At 27.4% G+C, this 11288-nt stretch overlaps 1 protein-coding gene across 1 annotated transcript in view; it reads right to left on the bottom strand.

Moving 5' to 3' along the window:
• Positions 1–550: 550 nt before the first annotated feature.
• The window catches only part of LOC145843148 (uncharacterized), a 35033-nt gene continuing 24295 nt past the window's right edge, over positions 551–11288 (bottom strand). The window contains exons 10-16 of the mRNA XM_082950610.1: positions 7027–7166; positions 5993–6121; positions 4911–5039; positions 1828–1956; positions 1532–1663; positions 1175–1303; positions 551–711 (exon numbers count right to left, since the gene is read on the bottom strand). Of these exons, the coding sequence (XP_082806736.1) occupies positions 551–711; positions 1175–1303; positions 1532–1663; positions 1828–1956; positions 4911–5039; positions 5993–6121; positions 7027–7166 (949 nt within the window). The remainder of the gene's footprint in view (positions 712–1174; positions 1304–1531; positions 1664–1827; positions 1957–4910; positions 5040–5992; positions 6122–7026; positions 7167–11288) is intronic.

Below are 11288 nucleotides of genomic sequence, written 5' to 3'. Positions count from 1 at the left end.
ATTCTAACTTTGTGTAAATTTGTTGCGTAAATATTTTTCTCAGTTTTTTTTTTTATTCTAGTGCAAAAATATTTTATCACATATTAATTTTTTAGTAAACCTCTGTGAATAAATTAACCAAGGGCAAGAATAGGGTTTTGATATAAACAAATCTTAGCAAAACGCTGAAAAAAAAAAAAACAACTAACTACTTGTATAAAAAATTGGCGAGTAGTTTTATCTATAAACGGTGACAACTTAAATTAATATTTTATACTATGTTGCAGCTTTAAGTAAAATATTTTCAAAACTACGAAAGATTCTTTCAATACTGAGTAAGATTAGAAAAAGTCATTTTTAAAATTATAGAATATTAAAAATTTCGTTATTTAAAAGTTGTCCAAAAAACTACGAAATAATTATTAACAAAAACACTTTTTTTTATTTACAATTGTTCGTTCCGCGGCCTCCCTCAAAAAAGAGAGGGCGCGCGTCAATGTTCAGCTTCTAAATTGTCCATCAGATGTCGCAACGATCGTGTGACGACGTCATCGCATTGTGACGTCACGATCTAGTTGCTTCGGTGGCGGCTCTTGTGGTGCTTCTTCGTCGACCTCTTCTCGGTCTTGCCCTTGTCCTTGCTGCCTCCCGCCCAGCCCTTCTTCTGATTTCGAGGTCGGATCTTGAGCGCCGGGTTGCTGTAGCTCGTTCGCAGTTGAGCCAGGAGGCCCGCTGTAATTTTGTTTGTTAATGTTGAAACAAAATTTTTCCAGTATACATTTTTGTAAAAGTTTAATTAGATTGTAGTACATATATAAACCTTAAAATACTGAAAAAATAGTCTTTTATTATGCACAATTATAATCAAGTAAGTTGTTTGTGTTGAGATCCGTGTAGTGTATGAAAAAAAAACTTTAATAGTTTTTAAAGTGTTCAATTATTTATTCTAAACGAAAATTATACATATGTATAGGAAATAAAGTGGTTAAATAAACTTAAATACTATCCACAGAGCCAAGTTGAAAGGCTTTTAAAAAACTTATTAAAAAATATATATTTTCACAAAAACAGAAATAGAAGTAAGCTAAATGCTTTAATCTTCAGCTAGTACGGTTAGAAATAAATAGTACTTTGCTAAACAATGATGCAATTTTGATCATAACACAACAAAAAATATATATATATATAAACAAACCGGTTTCGCAGGTGGATCCGATCCATCCGTCGCCGCAAGTGCAGCTTCCGTCCACGGGATTGCACCTTCCCCCGTTCTCGCATTCACACTCGAACTGGCAGTTCGGACCGTATTTTCCCGTTGTGCACACTGTTAAAAGTATTAAGTTCTAAAGTGTCCTCAGGCTACAATATAGGGTTTTTTAATGTTCACAAAGCAAAAATGCAGACATAAATAGAAATTGTTGATTTATCTATTGTTTTAAAAAAACTTATTAAAAAAATGATATAATAATTAAGTTAAAGAATTAAAATACAATTTAAACAAAAATTAAAAATGAGGAAAAAGTATCATGGCTATTTTTAACAATTAACTAACCGTTCTCGCAATGCGGGCCGGTCCTTCCTGAAGGGCAGAGACATTTTCCGGTTATCTGGTCGCATTTCACGTTGTCCTCACCGCAGCTGCACTTGCTCAGGCAATTCGGTCCGAACGTGCCAAGGGAGCAGCCTGAAAAATAATTTATTTAGTGTTCGTAATTATTTTGTTGACGTTATTGTGAACCATCATGTTTAAAACGAAAAAATACTGACAAGAAGTGAGCATGTTAATTCTTTTTAAGCTACTTCAGCACTTGACAGTAAATATTTTTGTCAAACATTTATGGAACCAACCGATTTCGCACTGCTGCCCGTGCCACCCAGGGGCGCACTTGCACCGTCCGGTCACGTGGTCGCAGTCCAGCGAGTTCCGGCAGTCGCACCTCTTTGCGCAAGCGGCTCCGAAAAACCCTTTCGGGCAAGCTGTGGGGGAAAAGAATAGAGTTAGAATTTTACTATTATATCTTAATTTGTTCATTTCTTAATTTTTTGATAACTATCCGTGATACTACTACCACTTAATATACCTTTAGAAGATACTGTAAAAAAGTCTTAGTTACTTGCTCGTCTTTTCTCCATTAGTTAAACTAATCTTGTAGGCCAGGGGTCGGCAAACTGCGGCCCGCGGGCCAATTGCGGCCCGCGAAGGGTAAATCTGCGGCCCGCGAGCACGTTATTTTTTTAAATGGAATGCGGCCCGCGAAAGAAAATTTTGCGGCCCGCGAGCATGTAAAAGTGGCCCGTTGAGCAAAAATATATTTGAAGTATAATTTTTTTCGGTAATTCGATTTAATTTGTATAGTTTTGTTTTTAAGTCTCTGTATAACATTTAAAAATAATTAGAAGAAGTAACTACTTTAATTTAAAAATGTGAAAAAGACAGATTAGCATTCTAACAAGATATTTTTCTGAGTTTCATAATAACTTCTATTTTACAACAGCAAGTAATTATCTGAAAAAGAGTGCTTGAATTTAATAAGTTAGTTGTATTATACCTATTTATCAAATAAAATAAATGCAAATGTTTTCCATTTTGTACAAAAGTAATGCACAGTAATTAACTAAAGTGTCATTTGTTTATAGCTTAGATATTCTTTCTAATGTTTTTTATACCTAAGTTTCTTTTATATAATTTTTATTTGTAAATGTTATGTTTTAGTGTAAAAACATTTAAAATAACATAGTTATAAGAAACAAAGGTTTATTTAAGTTTTGTTAAAATTAACAAATAAAAAATTTTTATAAAAAAATATACTAAAGTAGCTTAACAAAGTCATTTAATATTGATATACTTTATAAGACACTTTTTAAACTTTAATTAAACTTTATATTAAAAATAAAAGAAGGAATTGTTCTTCTAAAAACTTTTGGTGCATTGCACCTTTACTTGTAAAATTTCACCGATTGTTGTGCTTCGTGTTTGAACTAAACTAAGAAATTATACTAAAGTGTCAAAGTTAAAAAAACATCTCTAATAAAAATTCTCAGATGAGCAATAGTTTTTCTATCAGTGCTCTCATCTTAGCATATTGACTAAAGTCATAATTTGATTTATGCGACTTTATAACCTTAATGCATTTTCTAAATAGGACTTTGTGTTGTCATTGAAGAAATAAACAAAAGTTTTTGATTACTGCCAACAAAAATTTTCTAAAAAAGTTTTCAATTATAAACGGTATCTCATTATTAATAATAAATTTTGCTACTTTATAACTTGCCTTAACAACTTTTTTCTGATAATTCTGTAGTTACTGAAGATAATCATTTGCTTTGTTGGAACTGATTTTGGTGATTTGTTTTTTTCTCGTTTCTCGCAATAACTCCTAACTAACGGTTTGTTATTTTTGTTGTTCGTCTTTTATTTTACAACTAATATTTTTAAATTCTTATTGCAGATAAAGAAATGCTGTAATGCTTAATAAAAAAGAGGTTTTTCTCTTCGCTAATGAATCAATTAAGTTTTATACTTTTGTTAAAAATGTTTAAGAAAGTTAATTGTCCATTCCAGCTGACTTATTTTTTTTTTGGCATGTAATTTGTTTATTGTTAATAAGTTTCTTATTTCTTTATGATGTGAACTTGTTTTAACTGGGTTGTTACACAAACAGGCTATTTTAAAAGCTTGAAAACTCAGATGTGTGTGAAACTTTTATTTCAAACACTTTAAATAAGTCTTAGAATTCCCAAAATAGTTTTTATGACTGTAGTGTAGTTTACTAATTGTAGTTTTTTCTTGTTTTTTTACACTTTGTGTACTTTTTAATGATAATGTTATTTTTACTAGGTACTTAAGCTTGATTTACAACGATTTACTAGCTTTTTAAACTTTTAATGAACTTAGGGCTGGTTTGATACAACTCAGACATTTTTGCTTTTTAAGTGACAACCATGTAAAAGACTAGTTACTAATAAGATATTTTATTTAAGTATTCGAGAATTAATTATGTTAAAGAGTTTGTTCTAGCTTTCTATAATACAAACAGGTATTAATTTTATTAAATTAACTAATTACTAAATTTTTTAATGAATGTAAACTATTTAACACGCAAAAACTTTATTTTGAAGTTAATATTTTTAGAAATATAAAAAAAGGGGTTGATAATGTAACAAATATATAAAAGTAACTAATAAATTGTCTTTCAAGTTTGGTTTTTATAGAGAATTAAACTGTATGTAAAGTTAAAAAAGTATTAAATTTAACTTAGTAAGTGCTTATGAAAGTACATAGTTTATTAACACTTAAGTATATTAGTCAATGTAAATTTTATTCTAATTTTATTTAATTTACTTTAAATAGTAGTTCTATGTATAGCTAAAAGTTATTTAAAATGATAAGGTGAATAAAAGTAAAACTTTTCTCTAGTGTGACTAAAACTAAAACCAAAAGATTATTTAGATGTCACTAAAACTAAAACTGCGGCCCGCGAAGACTTTGTAAACTTGAAATTTGGCCCTCGACCACCAACTGCCTGCCGACCCCTGTTGTAGGCTTTATATGATTACAAAAAATTGAGTTTAAAAAGTGTAGTTTTTGAAGTAATTTGTACGCTGTCTGCTTTATATTTAAAATGCATAATATTTTGAAAGAGTTTAAATTTTTAAACAAGTTATAAAATCCGAGCAAAAATATAGAACATTTTACAAGTTTTCCCTTTTTAAAACAAATAGTATAAACATAGCTATCATACCTATAAGAATCATGTGTTTTACAGTTTTCAGACATAAAGTGTCTACGAATTTTAAATATTATAACATAAAACAAAAAAGTTGTGTTACAAAACAATGCTCAAAATTGAACTATTTTGACTACTTTTTTACATGATATGTCGATAAAACTCTACACATATATTTTAATAGCAATTTAACAAACAACTGACTGTTCTCGCAGAGAGCACCGTAGTACCCGGGTTTGCACTTGCACCACCCGTTTATCCGGTCACAAACTTCGTTCTGGTTGCATGAACACTCGAGTTGGCAGTTCGGTCCCCATGTACCGTCAGTGCACTCTAAAAATTTTTTATGAAGTTTACTAATAATAATTGCAGATGTAAAACATTTACTACGCAAGTAAAAAAGTAAAGTTAAACATCTTTTTATCTAAACATTTTTATTCTAATTATTATTCAAAAACATTCTATATTAAAAAAAAAGTAGAGCGTATTACAACGAATATTCAAATACATAACAAGTAGTAAGTAAATATTGCTTTTTTTTCACAAAAATACAGGGTAAATATTTTTTATATTTGTCTAATAGTAGGTTTTTTTATGCAAAATATTTCACAGAAATTTTCACTCAAGATATTTACGGAATGTAATTTGATTTTGAATTTAGATAAGCTACCATTTTGCAGTATGATACTGAAGCATATTTGTTTACTTTTATTAAAAAGCTTATAAGTCTAAGCACTTAAAGCCATGGTAAATGTCAGTGATCGTGTTGTGTTACAAAAATTAAAAGTATCTGTTTACAAAAATACTTAGTAATTTAAACTTGAAACTCGATACATTTTTTGTTAATAAAAAGAAACTAGGAGACACTTACAAAACAAATTTTTGCAAGTATATATTATTGCGATACTGACCTTTACTTATCTTTTCTTACCAGGCTAGCACAAGAGTTTACTTACTTACAAAAAAAAATAATAAAATAAACTAGTTAAGAATTATGGTTTAGTTTAAGTTTTGTAAAAGTATTTTAAAGAATTTAAATTTAAGTTTTAAACAATAACTTGACTTTAATTACTTATTAGTTTTTGTAGAACTTAGCGCTTTGACTCAAAAAAAATTTTGGTGTTTTAATGAAGTTTTAATAATTTTTTAAAAAAGTAGTTTGAAACAAAAATTAAACTGAAACTAAATTAAAAACTATGTTTATAAAAGCTGAGGTTTCTATTCTATAAAAACTATAGTTAAAAAAAAGTTAGTAGAATAATTGTAAAAATCTAATCTTTTCAAACCTCGTTCACAAAGTGGTCCGGTCCACCCGAGCCCGCAGGTACAGTTTCCAGTTTTTGGGTCGCAAAGCCCGTTGTTCTCACATGCACACTCGTTTTCACAATTTTCACCCCACGACCCTTGCTCGCAGTCTGAGTAAAATATTACTTGTTATAAATTTGTTTTATTTTCATATCCGTAAGTGAGATTTTATAACTAAATTGATGCTTGCAGTATATAGATATCTATGCTACTTTATATTATTACATATAAAAATAATTTATTTGATCAAAAATCTATCTAAATACGTTGCATAAAGTTTGGTTTACGTGTTTTACTTGTTTTTGAGTAAAAACAAAAACAATTGAACAAAAACTAGTAAAAATTGCTTTTCTTAGTCACGTTTAGTTTGACCGCAAATATTTTAATAGAAAGTTAATAACAATAAATCAAAAGTAAATTGATGGATTCTAACTGTTTTAAAAACCTTTACTATTAAGAAAATTCTAGACAAGGTTTTGTTTTACAATTGTGTGAACTAAATGATACTAAAATTGTCGTTGTAATATTTCCCTTTTTAAAACTGCCAAAACACTTTAAAAACAAATTAACATTTTAAAACGTTAAAACTCCCCAAATTTTAGAATTAATTTTCTAAAATCGTCATTAGTCCTTCTAAAAGCCGTTTTTGTATTTATTTGTATTCTGATAAACAGATTACGATGACGATAAATTAAAAGAAAGGTTTTGTTTCCACACAAGCACCACTTTATATATTAAACGGATTACTAAAGTGTTACAAACTAAATAATACTACTTGTTTATTTTCATAACGTTTTTATAGATAAAAAACCACAAAAAACCAAATACTAAAGAATTTTCGATATCATTCACAAATTAATATCAATAACAAGATTAAAACAAATTTGTGTCGACCTAAATAGCGTTATTTCCTCCCATTTTTAGGACCTTTCTTAGACAAACAACCACGAAAAAGTACACATTTTCTATAGCAATAAAGTAATAAAAATATTAAAACAAATTTGTCTCAACTAACCTGACAGGCAGTTGGGTCCGGTCTTTCCCACTGGGCAGCCGACTTTCTGTGCGCACTCGCCCGTGACGGCGTCGCAACCACCCCCGATCCGCAGTCGCACTCCAGGAAGCAGTCCTTGCCGTAGAAGCCGGCCGGGCACGCTGTTTGGAAATTTATCAATAAAGTTAATTTGATTAGGTGGTGTAAAAATTTTAAGTTAGTTTGCTGTATGACCGTTGAAGCACGTTCAATTATTTATTGCAATCGGATTCTGAAAGAGGATTAGCCTCAATCATTGCAGTAAGCCTATGGGTTCGTGCGTAATAGAGTTTTGAAATGGTAGTGTAAAGAACTTATGGATTTTATTTAAATTCTTTTGTCAAATTTTGAAAGTTATTTTTAGATACCGACTTTACACTTAAGTGTATTGCAAGTTTGTCATACACTGTTTTAAATCGACCTATTTAAAAACTTATTTAAAGTTGTCAAAATAAAAATTTTAACAGTTAAGAAACGGAAAACGATATGAATTTGTTTTTAAGATTTAAATACGTTAATGAGATTGAATTCAAGTTTTGAATTTAACTCTTTATTATAGCTTTGTTTGCATTAAATAACTAAACTTTATTGCATTTTTGTTTAACTTATACATAAAATAAGATAAATATAATTAACAATACCAAAACATGTTCAAAGCTCAACAAAAAATAGAGCTAGAAAGTAAATACATTGGATACACATTTCTTTCCTAAAAATTATAGTAAAGAAGTATTACTAATATTTAAAAAAACTATCAGTTTGTTCAAAGTAAGTTAACTTTTATAAGTTACTTTAATAACAGTTGTGTATTAAAGTAATGAGATATAAGTTGCTTAATGTATTTATAAAACAATTCATGTTGAATTTCGATCATGAAAATACATAACTGTAGTGGTTATTTTCGACAAAATCAGTAATAACTTTGTTTCAAATAATGTTTTCTTTTAATAATTGTATTTGAAAGTACTCATACTTTGTACTATAGATAAAATAGATACAAGTTAGTTCTCAGTTATCAAACATACAAAAATTCCTTAATGTTTTTTCTTTAATAAAAGGTTTGCTTGTTTAAAAAAAATACAGACCAATTGACCTTTTAAGTAAAATTATACCAACAGTTTTACTTAACATTGAAAAAGCATCAAGACATGATTATGGTAAGAAAACATCAAACTTTTTAGTGCACAACTTTAAGTAGCTTTTTTTACGCAAAACTTTTCTTTAAATAATTAACTTTTAAATAGATAAAACAAACAACTTTGAATTACTGGTTGAACAAAGTTATTGAAACTAAACAATAAACCTTAGTTAAATTAAGTTCTAAACATCTAAGACAACTTGTTATAAAGCAAAATTTGCTTAAGCTTAACTGTAAATTAAATAATAAAGACTTTACTAACCATTTTTGGAGGTTTATACAATCCATTGTCAAAAGATGTAATTGATCTGATTTCTACAATACAAGTGTACTAACAGTCCAAAAATTTTTTAATACTAAATACTTATTTTCAGAAGAGCTCAAAAAATAAGTAAGCTTATAGTGACGTAACAATACAAAGCTGCTGTACAATATTTTACACTTTAAATAGAAAAAGTTTGATTTCGCTTAGTTTCTTCATTCAAGACAAATAAGTTAATGTAATTGATAACAATAAACTAAATTAATTTAACTAATGTTCTTTTATATGAACATTAAGCATAAAAACTTATTACATATTTAGAAAAGTATGGTGAAAGTGACAATTATTTTCAATTTATCAAAGTCCTTTGGAATTGTACTACATTGATTAATAGTAAAAGTTTTTTTAAGTAATTTGTTAAGCTCTGTTTATTAATTATCCTTTGATTCAAAGCTTGACTGTATAAAACGTTAAAATAAATACTTGTTTAAAAATAAAAATTATCTTACAAAAAAGTTGAAGTGCAGTGACTCGATCTTAAGTTGCTGGATTCCAATGCTCTCACGACGACCACTCGACTATACTACCCTACATGTACATTTATATTTGTGAACTCAAATTTATTTTCGTTAAACAATGTTTTTAATTTATTTTTTTAAAACACTTAGTTAGGTATAATCATATATGCAAATGTACCTAAAAATAGTTTAGTTGATAGTATTTGTCTGTTTAAAACCCTGTTTGCAAAGCTTCTAACACTAAAAAGTTTTTTTAATAGCTCAATTATAACTTTTAATTGCCTTAAACAAAGTTTATGCATTTAGTTTAGTATATTTTAAATATTTTTTACTTAAGAATAAAAAGTAGTACTTGTTTTAAATATTTTTATTTTATTAATAATTTGCACAGTTTATGGAAATTAGTTATTTCACTTTTAACAAAAAGTTTTTTCTTTTTTTTTTTAATAACCTTGTAATACATCTTGACTTGTTTTAAAAAAGATAGTTTAAAAACTTTTAAGCATACTGTTTAGAAAAATAGTTACTAAATCATAATAAAACAAGGTTTAGTAGTTGAAAAGTTTATACTGATTTAAATATTGTACAAAATCACAAATCTTTTGTGAGGTGCTTCTATACAAAATAGAACTATATTTTTGTATGCATTTAAATTTATAGCTTATAGCTGGAAGGTAACTTAATTAAAAAAGTTTTAGTGCAACCATTATTATAAAAAAATGAGTTGTAAGTATTTTATAAATTTTTTAGTTGATAATTTTTCAAACTTAGATAAACTTAGCTAAACAAAGCTTTTAAACTATCTATCAAATAAAAAGTAGTAGACTAAACGAACGGAAACTATTAGATGGTCAAAAAAATTGGAAAATAAATCTATAATACTTTTTACATACAACTTTCTTTTTCATTACAGACTATTACGACGTGATTTGCACAATACATGCATAAAAACTGTTCACAAAAACCGAAAAATCTTGAACTTTTTTCAATGATAAGTTTTGTATACATATTGATTTCTTTTAAAAGTAAACTGTTTATGTATAAAAACAACTAAATCACAATAAAATCAGGTTCAGTAAATAAAAATAGTATCAGCATTTGATTTTATTACACAAACAATTTTTTTATTCGAACAGCTCTTGCGAGACTAACCAATACCATTAAGTAAATTTAAACGAAACTAACTTGACCAGCTTTTCAAAACAAGTCTAAGAGTAAAAGTGTTCTTTAAGCAATGTTTACTGTTTCGAGAATCGTAAAATAGTTTGATTTAAAAAAATATTTGTAACAACAAAATATAAGTATTTAAACTAATAAAGTATTCAGAGTCTTTAAGTTGTTTATATGTATTATTTCATTTTAAGTTCTGAATAACTCGTTTAAACTTTAAAGTAAATAAATTAAAAAATCGCAGTTTTAGTTCCAAAATGGATCGAAATTTATTTTTAGCTTTTAAATTTATATGATATCTCATTGTGTTTAATTTAGTTTAATGTTTTTTAACGAAACAAGTTACAGATTTATTATTCAATGCACTAGTTTTTTCCTCGTAACTTTTTTATGTTTTTGTTATGTATGAAAAGTTTTGTTTAAGTTTTAAAAATAATTGCCATAGTTTGTGTTTTTTCTTTACCAAGATATGTGAATTCTCTTGTTTCTTATAACTAAGTAATTGCATGTCTAGTATTAATAAATTATATAAAATAAGTGGAAGAAGTTTAGTACAGCTAGATTTAAAGAAGCTAAACCTTAAACGGCGCTATTTAAAAAAAAAGCTAACTTAGTTACGAATCGGGACCAAAATGACAAATCAGTTATAAAAATAATAATTTAAGTCTTATTACTCTATATTAACTATGTTTAAATCCATGTAACGCAATTAATCAAATGTAAATCGTTTTAAAATAAGTTAACTTTTTAAAACGTATTGCGTTATTTTTTACTCCAGCTGAGTCTTTTATCATTTTGTAGGTGTTTAATAGATAATAATATATTTGATTAGTTTTGTACAAGTCGAATGTTCAACAACAAACATTTTACACTTTTATTTAGTTATTTTTTGTTAAGTTCTGTTTTATTCAACAAGATTTAGTCCTTGATTGTAAAAGTTCTTAATTTTAGGTGGTTTCCCTTTTATTGTTTGCAAGCTAAATTTAGTAAAATTCAGAAAAATTTTAGCTTATAATAAATAACATAACATTTGTAGACTAACCAAGTAAATTTCATTGCACACAATAAATCTAACTATCTTAACTACATTATTAGTTTTTGAATTATAACTTTATCTGTTTTAAACCAATTATAACCTTACAACATAAGTGTACAA

This window comes from Thalia democratica, chromosome 8 (genome assembly GCF_965202585.1).
Source record: "Thalia democratica chromosome 8, ktThaDemo2.hap1.1, whole genome shotgun sequence".
In the NCBI taxonomy this organism is placed as follows: domain Eukaryota; kingdom Metazoa; phylum Chordata; class Thaliacea; order Salpida; family Salpidae; genus Thalia; species Thalia democratica.
This window is presented reverse-complemented; position numbering and strand designations above follow the sequence as displayed.